The sequence below is a fragment of the Micromonas pusilla genome, assembly GCF_000151265.4.
Source record: "Micromonas pusilla CCMP1545 genomic scaffold MICPUCscaffold_15, whole genome shotgun sequence".
Lineage (NCBI taxonomy): Eukaryota > Viridiplantae > Chlorophyta > Mamiellophyceae > Mamiellales > Mamiellaceae > Micromonas > Micromonas pusilla.
In genome coordinates this window covers 301,084-318,094 of record NW_003315896.1, presented here as the reverse complement: position 1 = coordinate 318,094, position 17,011 = coordinate 301,084, and the positions used below count along the sequence as shown (strand labels likewise).

Genomic DNA, 17,011 nt, shown 5'->3' with positions numbered 1-17,011 from the left:
TTCTGAGTACGGAGGTCCGAGGGTCTGGTCGTTTCGCCGCCTGCTATCTCTAAGAGGTTCCCCCCGCGCCGCCGCCGCCCTCCCCCACCCCTCCCGCGCCTCTCCTCTTGTACATGTCCTTCAGAGAGTACATCCCCACGTTCGGCCCGCGGCGATTCAACGTCGCGAGCCCGTCCAACGTCTCCTTCAAAAACATCGCCGGCTGCCGCGTCTCCTCCTTGAGCTGCTTAAACGACCACAAGCTCCGCCGCTCGTACAGACCCATGAGCTTGTCCTCCAGCGCGCCCCGCTCCATCCTCTCCGCGCGCTCTCTCGTGTCCTCCTTCCCGTCCTCCCTCTTGACGATGTTCCGAGCCGTCGGGAGAGGCGCGACTCGCGAGGGGCCCTTGGACGCCTGCACGACGCGGGTCTTTCGCGTCGCCTCCGCGATGCGTCGCGCGCTCACCTCGCGATATAAGCTGTCGTCCACGTCCGCGGGGCGCACGTCGAACTTCTCGGAGACTGTGCCCTCTAAGATGAAGTCGTCGCGAGGGAGCTCGACGACGGGGCCGGGGATCCCGGACGCGGCGGCGACGGCGCAGGCGCGCGCCGTCGCCGCCGCCGCCGCCGCCGCCGCCGCCGCCGTGTCCTCCCGCGCGCCCGAGAAGACGTGTATCGGCTGCTCCTCCGGGTTGATCAACATGTCGTACGCCGCGGGGACCCTGTGCGTCTCCGACACGCGGTTCGACAGCGTCAGGAAGTGCCGCTGCCGCTTCTCCGGCGGCGCGAACGGATCAACCGCGATCTTCATCTCTCCGAGCGCGTCGCCGTCGTCCCCCCCCCCATCCTTCCCCTCCGCCCCTCCCTCCGCGTCCATCGCGTCGACGTCGTCGATCTCGTCCGCGTTCGCGAGCGCCTCCGCGGTCGCTCTCCACGCCCTCGTGACGAACGCGGGCACCTTCACGAGCCAGGAGAGCGATTCCGCGCGCGCGGTGTCCAACGACGCGGGCCAATGGAACCGCCGCAACGCGTCGGAGAGGGCATCGGGGAGCGCGTCCTCCTTCGTCTTCGTGATCGCCGCGCACTGCGCGCGCCAGTGCGCGCGCAGCTGCTGCGGCGTCGTGTTCTCGTCGCTCCACTTGGGCGCGGTGTTGTACTTCCCCTTGATCGCGCCCGCGCGCAGGTTCAGCGGGTCCAGGAGCGAGAGCAGGCGCGGCAGGTGCGTCATCGACTGCTTCTTCGACGCGAGGAAGTCTCGGAGCGCGGACTCCACCTGCTCCGAGCCCGTCGGCGGGGCCTCGTGGGCGTCCTGCGCGGCGGCGGGAGGGACGCGAGCGCGCGAAGTGGCGAGCGTGAGCGTCGACGCGTATGATAAGGGGTGGGCGTCGAGATCGAGGAACCGATCGATCGGATCTGGCTGGCTAGGGCAACAACCGATCGATCGAACGGAAGCCGTCGCGCGCACCTCGAGCTCGGGCTTGACGTCGGGTTCGGGCTTGACCTCGACCGCGGCCGCGGCCGGGGCTTTGCGTTTCGGCATCGCGTCGCGTCGACGAGAAGACCGCGCGCGGGGACTTCTGGGCGGGCGCGCGCTCGGGCGGACGCGCGTTAAATTCGCGCGCGCGGTTGGTGACGGGCGACGGCGCGGCGATGCTGATGAGTGACGCACGAGACAGCCGTTGAGATTGTTGTTGACTCGAAGCGCGCGCAGACCGCGCGGCACCACGCTTCCCGCGCACTCCGTCCGCGATGGGGCTCGACGCGAACCTCGACGATTACAAAAAGATCCCGATGCCCATGGTTCCCGGCCTGGGCGTCCCGAGCGAGCTCGTGCGTGCCCCCCCGCGCGCGTCGTCGTCGTGGCATCTCGAATTTGATTTTCGACGCTCTCTCGTTGTTGACCGAATCCCGTCCGCCGACCGACGCTCCCCCCGTCCTCCTCCTCCTCCCTCCGCGCGCTCTCGCAGCCGACCGCGCGTCCGCGCACGCAAGGCCTGCGATACGTCTGCGGCGTCGCCGGCCCGTTCGAGAACCGCCCGGGCGCGGGGAAGCCGTCGTCGCCGTCCGAGCGCGTCGCCGACCTCGCGCGGCGGCCGGACCCGAGGTGGGCGGGTCGCGAGAACCGCGCGACGACGACGACGACGACGACGACGATGACGACGACGACGACGACCGCGACGCCGTCGCGCCAGCCCGCGTGGCTCAAGTACGACAGCCTCAAGCTCGGCTTCCACGGGTACTTCGAAGACCTCGAGAGCACGGTGCGCACGGGCATGCGGCGGATCCGACGCTGCCACATCACGTATCACCTCGAGGACGACACCGTGGACGTCCGCGAGCCCAAAGGGGTCAACTCCGGGATCGTGCAGGGTCAGATTCTGCACAGGATCAAGGCGACGAGTCGCGAGGGCGTCGCGCTGAGCCCGTTGGACTTTGTCGTCGGGAAGCCGATCGAGATTTTCTCGCGGACGTACCACGTGTTGGGATGCGACGCGTTCACGCGCGGGTTCGTCTGGAAGGAGTTTGGCGTCGAGCTCGGCCCGGAGCTCGCGTTCCCAGAGGAGAGGGACCCGCCGCCGCCGCGGGAGGCGTTCCCGTCCGCGCCGTCGATAACTGCCGCGTCAGCGCCGTTATCCTACGCCGGGCGGGAGACGAATAAGACGAAGAAGGACGCGGACGCCGTCGCGAAGAAGATGCATCAGAGCTGGGGGCTCAAGGAGAGCGAACATCTGAAGGAATCCGCGGGGCGGCAGTTCTTGGAGCTCGACCGGAACGTCCTTCGCTTCTTCGCGACCGCGCAGCCGCCCGCGGGGAGCGACGACACGACCGGCGACACCGGCTTGAGGACGTTCATCTTCCACTACTTCCTCGCGGACGACACCGTGGAGGTGTTGGAAGTCATGGGCCGGAACAGCGGCCGCGAGCCGTTTCCCAAACTTTTACGGCGACAAAAACTCCCCAAGCACGGGAGTTACGGCGTCGGCATCCGCCCCGCGTCCGAGGACACGCTCCGGAAGCGCTCGGATAACACCTACCACTGGAGCGAACTCCGCGTCGGCGACGTCGTGAACGTGTTCGGCAGAGAGCTCACGCTGAGGGACTGCGACGAGCACACGCGGGGGTGGTACGAGGAGAGACTCGGTCTGACTGCGGCGGACTTCTCCGCGATGCCGCCGCCGCCGGGACCGCCGTCGGTGCCGCGCATGCCCCCGCCGCCGAACCTCTCCGGGATCGGCTCCGAGGAGGACTCCCTGCAGTCGTGCTTCCACCTCGTCCCGAAGCCGCAGAAGACGGTCGACTTCAACGAGTGGGCGCTCAACCAAGGGCAAGTCATGCGGTTCACCGCGAGCTTTTCGGACTCGACCGGGGAGAAGCCCGAGTTTGGGAACCCGTCCAAGCCTCTGGACCGCGCGCTCGTGGTGTCGTACTTCCTCGAGGACCACAGCGTGAGCGTGTACGAGCCGCCGGTGAAGAACAGCGGCTTACCGGGCGGGGTGTTCATGAAACGGCGGCCGGTGAAGAAGAACGGCGACAAGGACGGCCCGTGGCTCCGCGCGCGCGACTTTTACGTCGGCGCGACGTTGGAGTTGAGCGGCAGGGCGGTGACTCTGAACGCCGCGGACGAGTGGACGCTCGCGGTGATGGAATCCAAACCGAGCGAGTTCCCGAAGAGCGACTCCGCGAAGGTCATCGCGGGCGCGCGGAGCGTCGTGGGGGCGTCGGGGAAAGACGCGACGGACGCGTTGAGAGCCGCGGCGGCGGCGGAGGATGGCAAGTTGTGCGGCGGCGGCGGGTTCGCGCTGTCGTTCGAGTCGTTCGTCGCCGTGATGCTGGCGTGCCCGGGCATAGAGAGCGGCGGCGGCGATTTCTTCGACGCGCAGAGTCTCTTGACGCTGTGGCGGTCGTTACCGAAGGTGGCCTTCGACCCCGCGGCGACGCGCGCGCCGAAACTGGCGACGGAGGCGGAGCTCAACGGCGAGTACGTGCGAATCAAAGACCTCCTCGAAGCCGTGGGGGTTTTGTGACGGACGGCGACGGACGCGCTCGGCGGGTATAACATAACCTTAGAACGTCATTCATGACGTGTAATTAATCACATTATTAATCACAGTCGAGCCTCGCAGACGTCGTCCACGACGGGCGCGAGCTCCGCTATCGCCGCCGCGTGCGTTAACGCCGCCTCCTCCTCGACGACATCGCGCCACGCCCTCAGACGCTCCGGGCTCCTCGAGCTCGGCACGCCGTCCGCCTCCAACGCCGCGCGCTCTGACGCCTTCGATCGCGCGAGCTCGCGAACGACGGCGCGACACCCCGCGAGCGCGCGGCTCGAGCGCAGTGCGCTCGCGACCGCGTTGGCAGCCGCGGTGAGCCGCCGCGGCACCTTACAACGGGACGCGTCCAGCGCGCCGCACCAGCACATGGTCCCGCCGCCGTCGTCATCCGCGTGGCCCAACCCGCCGATCCCGCTGCTGGGCGCGCCGCCGCGGAAAACGCCGCGACGACGACACCAACGATTCTCGATTTCGACGCCGCCGCACAACGGGACGAGCTCCTCGGACGATAGCTCGTCGTCGTCGTCGTCGTCGTCGTCCGTGTCGCTCGCCGCCGCGCCGCGGCGCCCGCGTTTGGCGCCCGCGGCGGCGACCGTCGCGCGCGCCGCGTCGCGCGGCCGCGTCGCGACGGCGGCGTAGACGCCGCGCATCGCGCGCTCGCGGTCGCGCGACGACGCGCCGCCGCCGCGTCGCTCTTCTCCCCGCTCGAAATTCTCGAGCGACCCGCCCGGCGCCGGCGCGTCGCCGCTCGCCGCGTCGAGGGACCCGTCGCGTCGAAAAGCGTCGAACGCGGCGGCTCTGTACGCCTCGATCGTCTCCCTCAGACGCTCCGTCTCCGTCGCTCGCGCCGCGCCGTCGTCGTCGTACAAGTTCAGCGTGACGTGTGTGAACAGTACGCTGACGTACGGCCGCGTCGCGGTCGCGGTCGCGGTCGCGGTCGCGGTCGCCCTCGCCCTCGCCGGCGACGGCGTCGCCGGCGACGGCGGCGGCGGCCCTCGCGCGACGTGCCGCGCCTGAGCAAAAAAAGTTCACCGGTCAGTTGAAATGAGACGCGATCAAATGTTGAAACCGGGCGGTGGGTGAAAAACTTTTGTATAGAATAACGCACCTGAGACACGTCCATCGCGTACGCTCTCCCGTCCACGCGGAGCTCCAGCCACGCCCTCGTCCTCCTCCGCGCGCCGCCGTCCGCGTCGGGCGACGCCTCGCGCGCGACGGCGCTGCCGTCGCTGTCGCGCGACGCGTCGCGGACCTCCCTCGCGCGGAGGACGCATCGGAACTGCGCCATGTCCGGGAGGTCTCTCGTCGCCGAAAACGCCATGTGGATGGCGTCCGCGGTCGCGGCGCCGACGACGGCGACGGTCGTCGACGCGGCGCCGCCGGCGTCGCCGCTCGTCATCGATCGCGGAGACGACGGCGGGAGGTACTGCTCCTCGCTGAAGTGGAAGCTGCAGACGCCGTCGTGTATCGTCCGCGCGGGGAGGGACGTCTCGAGGACGAGGCGCGGCGGGAGGAGACTACGATGGCGTCCGCCGTCGCGCGCGTCGGAATTGATGGCACCCTGCTCATCGCGTCCGTCGTTCGTCGCGTCGTCGTCCTCGCGCGCGTCCTCGCGCGCGTCCTCGCGCCGCGTCGGGTACAGCCACGGCTGCGCGGCGAGGAACGCGAATCGGTCCATGCGGCGTCGCGGCGCAGACCCCGCGCGGTCGCCTCTGCGTCGTCGTCGCCCCGTCAATGTCGTCGCGTCCGAGGGGGTGCCAGGACAGTAAAAACGACAGGACGGGAAGTTCGCGCTCCGTTATCCACTTCGAGAAGCGCGCGGCAGGCGGTCGTCATGGCGTCCTCGGCGACGGCGCTCGCGGCGACGACGGCCGCGCCGCGACGCGCTCCGTCGCGCTCCATCGCCGCGCGCGCGTCCGCGCGTCGCGCCTCGTCCGCGCGCGCGTCGTCGTCGTCGTCGTCGTCGTCGTCGTCGATCGACGACGCCGCCGTCGCCGCGGCGTACGACGCGTGCGCGGCGGCGACGCGCGCCTCCTCCGCGACGTTCTACTTCGCGACGGCGCTGATGCGCCCGACGCAGCGCGAGCGCGTGCGGGCGATATACGCGTGGTGCCGCGCCCTGGACGAGGTCGTCGACGGCGCGGAGACGCGATCGCCGGCCGACGCGAGGCGCGAGCTCGACGCCATCGAGCGCCGCCTCCGCGCGCTCTTCGACGACGACGACGGCGGCGACGGCGCGTCATCGCCTCCGTCGTCTTCAGGTTCGTCGTCATCCTCCCCGGAGACGATCGCGCTCGCGGACACGATACGCGCGACCGACGGGATGTCCCCCGAGCCGTTCCTGGACATGATCGCCGGCATGCGCTCCGACCTCCCCGCGGCGGTCCCGTCATCAGGTGCGTTCTATACACTGGTCCCCATACGACCGCGTTCGCGTGGTGAACGCCGATCCTTAAGGACTTTGCCCGGCGTATCTCTCCGCCCACCCCTCCCTTTCAATCCCCGCCCTCGGCGCCTTTCAACTCCAACTGACGCCTTTGAACTCCAACCCGACATTCGCTTGTAAGAACGGCCCTCAGACGCCGGCGGCGACGACGACGCCGCCGCGCCGCCGCCATTTCCGCCGCGGACGTTCGCGGACTGGCCGTCGCTCCGCGAGTACTGCTACGACGTCGCCGGCACCGTGGGCCTGATGACGCTCCCGGTCATGGGCGTCGCGGAGGGGTACGGCTTGGACGACGCGATTCCCCCCGGCGTCGAGCTCGGGATCGCGTTGCAGCTCGTCAACGTGCTGCGAGACGTCGGCGAGGACGCGAAGCGGGGAAGGCTCTACCTGCCCCTGGACGCGGTGCACGCCGCGGGGTTAACCGCGGAGGAGATCCTCTCCGGCGCGGTGGTGAACGCGGTGGACGGGTCGGTGGACGCGCGGTACGCGACGCTGATAGAGGGCGAGATTCAGGCGCGTTCGTTCTCCTCGCACCGGTCCCCATACGACCGCGTCGGCGTTGTGAACGCCGATCCTTAAGGACTTTTCTTCCTGGCGGCGCATCTCTCCGCCCATCACCCCTCGCTCACAATCCCGACACGCCTCGACGCCTTTCAACTCCGCTTCTGACGCCTTTCAACTCCACCCCGACGTTCGTCGCTTCGTATGGACCCTCGACCCTAATAAGAGGGCGGAGGCGCACTTCGCGCGCGCGAGGGTGGGGATCAAGATGCTCCCCCCGGCGGCGCGGCTGCCGGTGACCGCGGCGGGGGAGATATACGGCGCGCTGCTGAATAAGGTCCGCGCGAACGGGTACGATAACATCACGCGGCGCGCGTACACGACGACGGGGGAGAAGCTGCGAGCGCTCCCGGGGCTCGCCGCGCGCGCGTGGTTCGGTTCGCGGGCTTGATGATGCAGGGTAATTATTAAGGTTGAGGGTAAAGATTTTTGGCGAGGACGACGCGTCGTCCGTCGTCGTAGTGTGATGACAAACAGAAGTTGGCGTAATAAGGTTGGTAACCTTAATATTCGCGAGGGTCTCGAGAGTCAGTCGTCGTTCGCTCGAGAGTCGTCATATGTAGTCCGCGTAGTTGTCCGACCCCGTGTATCTCCCCGCCACCGCCTCGAACGGCACGGACCCGTCGCTCGACGCCGTGGACCACCGCGGGAGCAGCGCGCTACCCGAGCGCTTCGTCGTCGTCGTCACCACCGTCGTCGTCGTCACGAACCGCCCGGGCTCGATCCACACGCTCGTCTGCTTCGTCCGCGTCTTTGGCGCCGGCGGCGCGAGGCGCGTCCACGGCAACGCCACGCCGGGCGCTCGGCGCGTCTTCGTCGGCGACGGCGGCGGCGAGTGGCGGCGGCGCGTGATGTCCCTCGCGGGGGGCGCGCCCGCGGGCGGGCGTCGAGAAGGGAGCGGGAGCGACGGCGCGAGCGCGAGCGCGGACATCATCGACGCGGCGGTCACGTCGGCGTCGGCGTCGGCGTCGTCGCGCGGACGACGCCGCGGCGAGGGCGACGACGGAGACGACGGATCGGGTCGCCCGAGAAGAAGCGCGAGCGCGCCGTCCGACCGCGCGGCGACGAGCTCCCTGCGCGCCTCGCGCTCGTCGTTCGCGCGGTCTCTGCGGAAGATGGCCATCTGGTGCTTCCGTCGGTTCACGATCCAGCTCACGTCCGCGCGCGCGCGTCGCGTCTTGAGCCGCGCGAGCGACGCCGCCTTGCGCTCCTTCTCTTCGAGCCATCGGCGGACGATCGGGGACGCGCGTCGCCACGCGCGCGTCTCCTCGCTCGCCGCGGTCGTCAGCGCGCCGGCACCGCCGCGCTCGCCGAAGGACGCGAGCGCGAGCGCGCCGTCCGCGGTCGACGACGCGATCGTCCGAGGTGGCGCGGACGACGAGGAGACCGAGACCGAGGAGGATCGCGCGCGTCGCGGCGGGCGCGTCGAGGCGCGCGCGTCGCTCGATCTCGAAACGGCCGATGACGGCGAGACGGAGAGGCGCGCCGGCGGCGCGACGACGCGCGACGGCCGCGCGAGCCTCTCGCCGTCGCCGTCGCCGTCGCCGTCCGCGGCGCCGACGCGCTCGAGCGCGCGCGTCAGCGACGCGATCTCCTCCGCGCTCGGCGCGGCGGTCGAGGCGACGGAGCGCGCGGACGGCGACGAGTGTTGAGCCGCTTCGAGCGACGCGGACGACGACGACGACGACGACGACGCGCGCGCGCTCGTCGACGACGCGAGATCGGCGAGATCGGCGTCCGCGTCCGCGCGCGGGATCGGCGACGGCGGCGACGTCGCCTCTCCGGAGTCGCCGCCGTGGAACAGAGACGATATCTCCGACGACGTCGCGTCGTCGTCGTCCGAGGCGTCCGTCATCCTCGCGCGCGTCGCCGCGAGTGCGTCGCGCGCGTCGTTGCCAAATGCAGCGAACTCGAACCGGCGCTTGGTTGGATATCGGGTCACCGATCTTACCGAAGTTAAACGGTTCGACCCTTTGAGCAGCAGCCTGACCGCCGACGTTTCATCGGCGATCGATCGAATCGACCGGCGATCGCTTTCGCGAGTAACAAGCGCCCGACAGCGCGCCGAGGAGGCAGAGATGCGGCGCGCGGAGGAGGAGGCGGACGCGCCCGCGGGGGGCGTCGCGGACGTGACCCTCGGTGAGCTCCCGAACGCGTGGCTCCCCGTGGGGGTGCTCGATGACGACGGCGAGACCGCGGCGACGGGCGGCGATCGCGTCGGCGGAGAGCGCGCGTCGCCGGAGCGAAGGGCGTCGCCGGCGATGGAGGGATTTAATGACCACCCTCGCGGCGTGGCTCGCGCCGGCGAACGCGCGCTCGCGCCGGACGCGGAGACGGTGCGTCCCCCATCGCTCGCCGACGCGCTGTACACGACGCGCGGTCAGTCGGCCGCGCGATCGCGAGACGGGCGCTCGCGTCGCGTCGTCCCCGACCGCCGGCGAGATCCCTCGCGCGGCGTGCGTCCAGCGGCGGCACCTCCTCGGCACCTCGCTCTTTTCGTCGCTCCGTTTACGCTTTTCCCCGCGGCGAGGATAAAAACGGCTCGCACGTCCTGACGCTCCCCCCTCGCGACGCGCGACAGGGCTCGGCGTGGCACGGACTCGGCGGAGACGGCGGTCTAGGCGGCGTTCTTCGCGACGCGCGCGTTGGAGGGGGCGAAAAGGTGCGCGGCGCGACGCGTCCCCGGCGTCGAATCTCGCGCGCGAATCTCGCTTCGAATTGTTTCCTGGCGCGAGTGGACGAGCGAATCGGCGCGAAGATCCTCCGAGCGACGCTTCGCGAATCACGATCCTCCCTCCGCGCGCGTCCCTTCCCGGCCGCCTCCCCCGCCTCGCCCGTTCCGTCCATCGCGCGATCGCTCACCGCCCCTCCTCCCCCGTCTTCTCCTCGCAGACGCACCCCGCGAGCGGCGCGATCGACCTCGGGACGTCGCCGTCGCCGTCGCCGTCGCCGTCGCCGCCCCCGCCCGTGCCGCTCCCCGAGGACATTCTCGACGACGACGAGAGCCCGGGCGTCGCGGGCGCGGGCGTCGGCGTCGGCGTCGGCGCGGCGTCGGCGCCGTTCGTCGCTTTCCCGCCCGGCGTCGGCGCGCGCGCGGCGCCGTCGTCCGCGCTCGCGTCGCCGTACGGTTCCGTCGGGTCGTCCGTCGGGAGGCTCAGCGGCGGGCGCGGCTCGCCGCCGTCGGCGGCGTCGGCGGCGGACGCGAACGGCGGCGGCGGCGGCGCGCCGGTCGTCGGCGACGCCGCGGCGTTGACCGCCGCCGCCGCGCTCCTCGGCGTGCCCCCTCCCGGCCCGCCGCCCGACGTGAACGCCAACCTCGCTCTGTTGCTGCTCCAGCAGCAGCAGCAGCAGCAGCAGCAGGCTGCGGCGGCGGCGGCTGCGGCGGCTGCGGCGGCGGCGGCGGCGAACGGCGGGGCCGCGCTCCGCAAAGGCCCGTCCGGCCCTCGACGCGCGGGCGAGGGCGTCGAGGAAGAAGACCAGGCCGTGGTGAACGTCGAGTGGCTCCCGACCGGCGGCGCGCAGCTGTGCGTGACGCTCCTAGCCGCCGGCTTCGTCATCGGCGCGAGCGGCGCGAGCGTGCGCGAAATCACAAACGCGACGGGCGCGACGATTCAGTCGTGGACGCAGCAGCCCCAACCCGGGGGCTATCACCGCCCGACGCGCATCTTCCGCGTGCAAGGATCCACGAGCGAAGTCGCCGCGGCGTCGGAGATCATTCACCAGGCTGTGGAGCGGTACAAAGAGCTCTGCGAAGGGAAACGACGCGGCGAGTTCGTCCAACGCCTGCAGCGGATCCGAGGCGTGGAGTTCTCCTACCAGCCGCCGCCCAAGAGCGCGGCACCGCAAGCCGCAGCGCTCGGGGGCGTCCGAGCGCCGGGCGTGGGCGCGCCTCTGCTGCCGATCAACGGTGGTTTCAACGGACTGAACGGACTGAACGGACTGTACGCGCCGTACGCGGGGCCCGGCGGTTACGGCGGCCCGCCGCCGCCGCGGCCGCCGCCGGGCGACCCGCCGCCGCAGCACGCGTACGACCCCGCGATCGCCGCCGCGGCGATCGCGGCGGCGTCGCAGTACGGCGCGAACGGTCCGGGCAGCGCACCGGACGCGGCGGTCATCGCCGCGGCGGCGACCGCGGCGGCGCAGGCGGCGGCGCGCGTCAGCGCGCAGCAGACGGAGGCGCAGTTGTCGACGCTGCGGCGGCGGCAGGAGGAGCTGCAACGCGTCCTCGAGCAGCAGCGGACGTGGAGCGGCGTCGGCGGCGGCGTCGGCGGCGGCGCGATGGCGGCGTCGTCGATATCTGCGTCCGCGGCGGCGTTTGACCCCGCCGCGACGGCTGCCGCGATGACGGGGGGGGGAGCGGGCGGGTACGGGTACTCGTCCGCGGAGGATCTCCTCAATTTCGAGCGGCTGCGCATCGGCAGCTACGCCGACGCGGGGGGATACGATTCGTCGTCCGCGAAGAGCGGCGCCGCGAACGGCGCGGCGTCGAGCGCGTGGTGAGCGCGCGCGTGATACACTACTACTACTACTACTATACGAACAGTTATACGAACAGGAGAGCGCGCGCACGTTGGGCGCGCTCGAGGGGTACATCAGAGCAAGCGAGGCGAGTTGTTGAACGCTTTTGAGTTTTCACGTTGAAGGAACGGTTGAGCACGGTTGAGCGGTCGGTTGGTTGAAGACGTCTACGACGTTCACGGCCGCGAGGTTGATCTAGTAGCGGTTTGTCGACGAGATGCGCGGCGGTTGATTGAAAGCCCGCACTCGACGACGAGCTATGTTGGTTATTGAATTTTGTGACGACAGAAAGACATCTGATTCTTAACGAGCGCGTCGTCGCGTCCCGTCGAGAGAGCGTTCATTCGTTTGAGCGACGAAGAAGAAACCTCGTCGAGATGATTCCAACTCTTTGAGCGCCTATCGCGCGTCATACCTACACGTCCACGATCGCGTGGTCGTCGTGCGCACTCCTTTCTCCTCACATCCCCTCGAACCGGCTGTACCGCAGCGGCTTATCCCGCAGGTAATACAGCTTCGCCCGGCGCACCTTCCTGCGTTCGATGATCTCAAACTCTTTGATCGTCGGCGAGTACGTCGGAAACGTTCGCTCGATGGGCTGATTCGCCACCACGCTCCTCAGCGTGAAACTGCTCCCCATCCCGCGGTTGACTCGCGCGATGCATATCCCGATGAAGTCGTTCGCTCTCCTTCTGTTCTCTAAGACCTCCACCTTGACGCGGATGACGTCCCCGGGGCGGAACGGGACCACCGGCGAGGTTTTCGCGATCTCGCGCATCTTTTCAACCTCGAGCGTCTGCATGAGAAACTTCATGCGCTTCTGGTACGTCTTGCGCTTCCTCAGCTGCGACGTGGGCGTGAACGGCGACATCCCGCCGCCGCCGCTCCCGAAGTTAGGTTGCGTCTTCGCGTTATACTCCGCGGCGGTGGGCGGGGGCTCGATCCCACGCGGTTTCGGGGTGATCTTCGCGCCCTCTCTGATCACGGGCATCTGTTTGGGGTCGCGCGCGGCGGCCGCGGCCGCGGAGGCGTGGAAGAACGACGGGCGCGACGCGGGCGGCGCCGCGGACGTCCACGAGACGTGCGCGGCGGCGCCGAGGGCGCGGCGGCACAGGCCACGCAGGGCGATCATCGCGGCGGCGCGCGGCGATTTCTCATCAGTTTTCTGAGGTCGCGGGAGTCGTCGAACCCCCTCCACCGCTAATAAAGCTTTCATCGATCGCGATCGATCGGGTCGCGCCATCTCGTTCACCGATGACCACCGGTCAAACCAGCCGGGCCGGCGTCTCGCTCCGGCTCACCAGGTCTCGATACCCTAAGAGCGACTTTATCTATCGCGCCGTCCGCACTCCGCGACGCGCTCGTCCCGCGTTTCCTTCTCATCGATCGTCGCCACGACTCGACCGCGAACGCCATGACCTCGTGCACGATGACGTCGCCTCTCGCGACGACGCGCGTCGCCGTCGCGGACGCGTCCGCACGCCGACGAACGCGCGGAAGCTCCGCCGCGAAGAAGATTTCCGCGAAGAAGAACGCCTCCTCGCGCCGCGCCGTCGCGCCCGCCGCCGCGCCCGCCGCGGAGTCCGCGACGACGTCCATCGACTGGGAGAAGCTCGACGCGGAGTTCCAAGACGCCACGACGATCGCGATCCTGGACCGCGCGCTCGAGATTTTCGGCGACACGCTCGCCATCGCGTTCAGCGGCGCGGAGGACGTCGCGCTGATCCAATACGCGTCGCTCACGGGCCGACCCTTCCGCGTCTTCTCCCTGGACACGGGTCGGCTGAACCCGGAGACGTACCAGCTCTTCGACGACGTGGAGAAGCACTTCGGGATCAAGATCGAGTTCACGTTCCCGGACGAGGACGCGGTCGTGGAGCTCGTGAACGAGAAGGGCATGTTCTCCTTCTACGAGGACGGCCACAAGGCGCGTTCTATAAGATAGTATCGGACTGGTCCCCATACGACCGCGTCGGCGAGGTTGACGCCGTTCCTTAAGGACTTCACTTCCCGGCGTCTCTCGCTTTCAATCCCCGAACGCGATGCCTTTCAACTCCACCCCTGACGTGCCTTTCAACGCCTTTCAACGGCCACAAGGAGTGCTGCGGCGTTCGGAAAGTCCAGCCGCTGCGCAAGAAGCTGAAAACCCTCAACGCGTGGGTCACCGGGCAGCGGAAGGACCAGAGCCCCGGGACGCGAATGGCCGTCCCCGCGGTGCAGATCGACCCGGTGTTCGAGGGCGCGAGCGGCGGCGCCGGGTCGCTCGTGAAGTTCAACCCGCTCACCAACGCGACGTCGCAAGGTGCGTTCTTCTCACACTGGTAACTGGTCCCCGTACGACCGCGTTGGCGTGGTGAACGCCGATCCTTAAGGACGTTTGTCGGCGTCTATATCCGTCCACCCCTCGGTTTCAACGCCCGCCCTCGACGCCTTTCAACTCCGACTGACGCCTTTGAACTCCACCCCGACGTTCGCTTTGAAATGGAACGACCCTCAGAGGTGTGGGACTTCTTACGCGTGATGGGCACGCCCGTGAACAAGCTGCACGAGATGGGGTACGTCTCCATCGGGTGCGCGCCGTGCACGCGCGCGGTGCTGCCGGGGCAGCAGGAGCGCGAGGGGAGGTGGTGGTGGGAGGACGGCGCGATGAAAGAGTGCGGTCTTCACAGCGGCAACGTCTCCGCGGAGGACAAGGCGCGTTCTATCTCACGCCGGTCCCCATACGACCGCGTTCGCGTGGTGAACGCCGTTCCTTAAGGACTTTTCCCGGCGTCTCTCTCCGCCCAGGGTCCCTCGCTTTCAATCCCCCCCCGCGATGCCTTTCAACTCCGCTTCTGACGCCTTTCAACTCCACCCGCAGGCGAAGCAGGACGCGAGGGAGGCGACGGAGGAGGACATCTTCGTGGACGGGTCCGTGCGGGCGCTCGACCGCGCGGGGATCGACGCGCTGCGCGGCGAGGACGCGCACGCGAAGACGACGCTCGCGGTGCTGTACGCGCCGTGGTGTCCGTTTTGCCAGGCGATGGAGGGCGGGTATGAGTCGGCGGCGGCGGCGCTCGGCGCCAAGGGCGTGGACGTGGTCAAGTTCCGCGCGGACGGCGACGAGAAGGAGTGGAGCAAGGAGTGCCTGTCTCTCGCGTCGTTCCCGACCGTGCTGCTGTTCCCGGAGGGCAGGGCTGGGTACGTCAAGCTCGGGAGCGAGCGACGGGGCCCGGAGTCGCTGAACATCTTCGTCGAGTCCGTCGTCGGGAAGTTGTGACGGATGGATGTAAGTCACCTCGTCGGGCGGCGCGCGACGCGACGCGACGCGACGCGCGCGGCGGGGGGTTGTAACGATACTAACACCCTCTGATGATCATACGAGAACGACTACCTCCTACGTTCCTTTCCCGTGCTAAGTGAGCGCGCGTCGCGCGTCGTCCGAGGCGTCCCCGCCGTCCGTTTGGATTCGTTCCGCCGTTTGGTTTTCTCGCGACGAGCGCCCGCGCGCGACCCCCCCGCCCCCCGGTCACGTGCGCAAGGGAGGCGATACCAAGGTCACCGCGTCGCCGCGCACGAAGAGATACCGCACCGCCCGTTTCGTCGTCTGCGAGCGATCGGAAACGCGTACGGGGAGGATAATAAGCGTCGAGTCAGCGCGGGGAGGCCCGAGCCGGAGGACGATCGACGACGGCGAGCGAGCGAGCGAGCGAGCGAGAAAAAAAACCTAGATCGAATTCGATTCGAACCGACGCCGGTCGACGAGACGCGTCGATCGATGGCCGTCGCGCGCCGCCCGCCGAACGTCGTCGCGCTCCGAAGACGCCGCGCGCACCTTGACGATCTCCTCGTACGTCTCGTCGTCGATCTCCACGGTCGTGATCGTCTCCTCGACGTCGCCCAAGATCATGTTCAGGTGCTGGTCGTACGCGTGCAGCTTCCCCCGAATCTCTCTGTCGCCCCGCAGCTTGACGTAGACGCGCTCGTCGAGGGACAGGCGGATCAGGTCGAGGGGCTCCTTCACGGTCGTGTCCTCCTCCGCCATCTTCGTGAACGGTGGGGTGTTAGCGTTAGCGTTAGCGTTCGCGTTCGCGTTCGCGTTCGCGTTCGCGTCGCGCGCGCCGTGGGGTGGGCGCGGGGGAGGAATGGCCCGCGCGGGAGGGGGGCGCCCGGGTTGCAAGGCAGCGACCGATCGATCGGATCGATCGCCGGAATTTTTCTGGCGGGCGCGGTTTATTACGACGACGATTCATTCCCGCACTGCCAGCAGCCGTCGCGTCCCTCCGCGCGGAGCCTGCGAGGTCGCGATGTCTTCCTCCCGCGGCGGCACCCCTCCGCGCTCGCCTCCGTCCCCCGTCGAGCGCGTTATCGCCAGGTCCGCGCCGTCGATACCGTCGACCCGAGCAGAGCGCGTCCCGTACGTCAACCCGACCCCGGACGGTTTCGGGAGCGCGACGCCGAGGCGCGCGAGCCACGGCGACCCGACGATGGACGTCCCCGGCCCGGGGGAGTACGCGGGGATCAGCGCGGGGACGATGTCGAAGCGAAGCGGCGAGGGGTGCGGCGTGAAGGGGTTCGGGAACGGGTTCACGAGCGGCGCGCGGCGCATCTCGACGCAGCGCCCCGACGAATACTTCCGGACGCCCGGGGTGGGGTCCTACGACGTCGCGCGCTCGAGCGTCGCGCCGTCGACGCCGCGACGGGCGGGCGGGGGGTACCGGAAGCGCGCGGCGACGAGCTCGTTCGCGACCGCGACCGCGACCGCGCCGCCGAGGACGGGGTACGCGCGCGCGAGCGCGAGGGAGAAGCCGGAGCCGCGGACGCGGCCGGCGCCGGCGCGCGAGAGGGATCGCACCGCCGCGTTCAAGGACCGAGCGTCGAGGTTCGGCGGCGGACGCGCCGCGGCGGACGCCGCGTCGACGCCGGGGCCGGACGCGTACGACACCGCGGTGTCGGCGTTCACGCCGCGAGGGGTAGGGGGGAACGACGCGGCGGCGGCGGCGGCGGCGGCGGCGACGACGACGACGACGAGAACGAGGAATCTCAACCGCGTCGTCGCCGCCGCGCTCGGCGCCGACGCCGACGCCGACGCGCCGACCCCGGGCCCCGGACAGTACGCGCCAAAACCCGGCGCGATCGACGTCGCGGACCCGAGCGGAGGACGCGCGAATCGCGACCGGTGCTACTACCCCGGGTGGGGTCCGTTGCGACCCGAGCGCGCGTCGACGTCGCCGACGCCGCCGACGCCCGGACCGGGGCACTACGCGCCGACGACGGCGTCGCGACGCGCCGCGTTCCGCTCGCCGTTCGCGAGCGAGACGGACCGGATCGCGCGATCGGACGTCGACGACGTCGTCGGGCCGGCGTATTACTCCCCCGCGGTCGTCCCGAAGCGCACGGAGTTCCACGTCACGAACATCGAAGGCGCGTTCGTCGTGTAACGACCCGTATAGGATCTTTATTAGTCGTAGAGGAG

General features: G+C 69.5%; 11 protein-coding genes across 11 annotated transcripts; 6 read left to right on the top strand and 5 right to left on the bottom strand.

Annotated features, from left to right (window-relative positions):
- Positions 1 to 49: 49 nt before the first annotated feature.
- MICPUCDRAFT_53479 (uncharacterized protein) lies at positions 50 to 1,519 on the bottom strand (the record flags this gene model as incomplete). The annotated part of the gene is made up of 1 exon (XM_003063585.1): positions 50 to 1,519. The coding sequence occupies one exon, from the start codon at positions 1,517 to 1,519 to the stop codon at positions 50 to 52; it is 1,470 nt and encodes a 489-aa protein (XP_003063631.1).
- A 183-nt stretch (positions 1,520 to 1,702) lies between these two features.
- On the top strand, positions 1,703 to 3,749 carry MICPUCDRAFT_29887 (uncharacterized protein; the record flags this gene model as incomplete). Its single annotated transcript, XM_003063762.1, has 2 exons — positions 1,703 to 1,809; positions 1,947 to 3,749. Coding segments are annotated over exons 1-2 (1,884 nt in total), but the record flags the coding sequence as incomplete, so codon positions are not given.
- A 289-nt stretch (positions 3,750 to 4,038) lies between these two features.
- MICPUCDRAFT_48947 (uncharacterized protein) lies at positions 4,039 to 5,709 on the bottom strand (the record flags this gene model as incomplete). Its single annotated transcript, XM_003063584.1, has 2 exons — positions 4,039 to 5,044; positions 5,149 to 5,709. The coding sequence occupies 2 exons, from the start codon at positions 5,707 to 5,709 to the stop codon at positions 4,085 to 4,087; spliced, it is 1,521 nt and encodes a 506-aa protein (XP_003063630.1). The 3' UTR covers positions 4,039 to 4,084.
- A 156-nt stretch (positions 5,710 to 5,865) lies between these two features.
- On the top strand, positions 5,866 to 7,429 carry PSY2 (phytoene synthase; the record flags this gene model as incomplete). Its single annotated transcript, XM_003063761.1, has 3 exons — positions 5,866 to 6,444; positions 6,691 to 6,959; positions 7,207 to 7,429. 3 exons carry the CDS (start codon positions 5,866 to 5,868, stop codon positions 7,427 to 7,429), a joined length of 1,071 nt encoding a protein of 356 aa, XP_003063807.1.
- Positions 7,430 to 7,591: 162 nt separating this feature from the next.
- MICPUCDRAFT_53475 (uncharacterized protein) lies at positions 7,592 to 8,893 on the bottom strand (the record flags this gene model as incomplete). Its single annotated transcript, XM_003063583.1, has 1 exon — positions 7,592 to 8,893. The coding sequence occupies one exon, from the start codon at positions 8,891 to 8,893 to the stop codon at positions 7,592 to 7,594; it is 1,302 nt and encodes a 433-aa protein (XP_003063629.1).
- A 223-nt stretch (positions 8,894 to 9,116) lies between these two features.
- Positions 9,117 to 11,861, top strand: MICPUCDRAFT_48946 (uncharacterized protein; the record flags this gene model as incomplete). The annotated part of the gene is made up of 3 exons (XM_003063760.1): positions 9,117 to 9,374; positions 9,620 to 9,700; positions 9,931 to 11,861. 3 exons carry the CDS (start codon positions 9,117 to 9,119, stop codon positions 11,536 to 11,538), a joined length of 1,947 nt encoding a protein of 648 aa, XP_003063806.1. The 3' UTR covers positions 11,539 to 11,861.
- A 188-nt stretch (positions 11,862 to 12,049) lies between these two features.
- Positions 12,050 to 12,427, bottom strand: MICPUCDRAFT_11548 (uncharacterized protein; the record flags this gene model as incomplete). Its single annotated transcript, XM_003063582.1, has 1 exon — positions 12,050 to 12,427. A coding segment is annotated over one exon (378 nt), but the record flags the coding sequence as incomplete, so codon positions are not given.
- Positions 12,428 to 12,985: 558 nt separating this feature from the next.
- On the top strand, positions 12,986 to 13,881 carry MICPUCDRAFT_53472 (uncharacterized protein; the record flags this gene model as incomplete). Its single annotated transcript, XM_003063759.1, has 2 exons — positions 12,986 to 13,487; positions 13,556 to 13,881. The coding sequence occupies 2 exons, from the start codon at positions 12,986 to 12,988 to the stop codon at positions 13,879 to 13,881; spliced, it is 828 nt and encodes a 275-aa protein (XP_003063805.1).
- A 195-nt stretch (positions 13,882 to 14,076) lies between these two features.
- MICPUCDRAFT_42964 (uncharacterized protein) lies at positions 14,077 to 14,815 on the top strand (the record flags this gene model as incomplete). The annotated part of the gene is made up of 2 exons (XM_003063758.1): positions 14,077 to 14,304; positions 14,417 to 14,815. 2 exons carry the CDS (start codon positions 14,077 to 14,079, stop codon positions 14,813 to 14,815), a joined length of 627 nt encoding a protein of 208 aa, XP_003063804.1.
- Positions 14,816 to 14,893: 78 nt separating this feature from the next.
- On the bottom strand, positions 14,894 to 15,657 carry MICPUCDRAFT_36568 (uncharacterized protein). The gene is made up of 2 exons (XM_003063581.1): positions 15,371 to 15,657; positions 14,894 to 15,142 (listed from the first exon to the last, which is right to left on the bottom strand). Exons 1-2 carry the CDS (start codon positions 15,578 to 15,580, stop codon positions 15,065 to 15,067), a joined length of 288 nt encoding a protein of 95 aa, XP_003063627.1. The 5' UTR covers positions 15,581 to 15,657; the 3' UTR covers positions 14,894 to 15,064.
- Positions 15,658 to 15,842: 185 nt separating this feature from the next.
- On the top strand, positions 15,843 to 16,976 carry MICPUCDRAFT_53468 (uncharacterized protein; the record flags this gene model as incomplete). The annotated part of the gene is made up of 1 exon (XM_003063757.1): positions 15,843 to 16,976. One exon carries the CDS (start codon positions 15,843 to 15,845, stop codon positions 16,974 to 16,976), a length of 1,134 nt encoding a protein of 377 aa, XP_003063803.1.
- Positions 16,977 to 17,011: the final 35 nt, after the last annotated feature.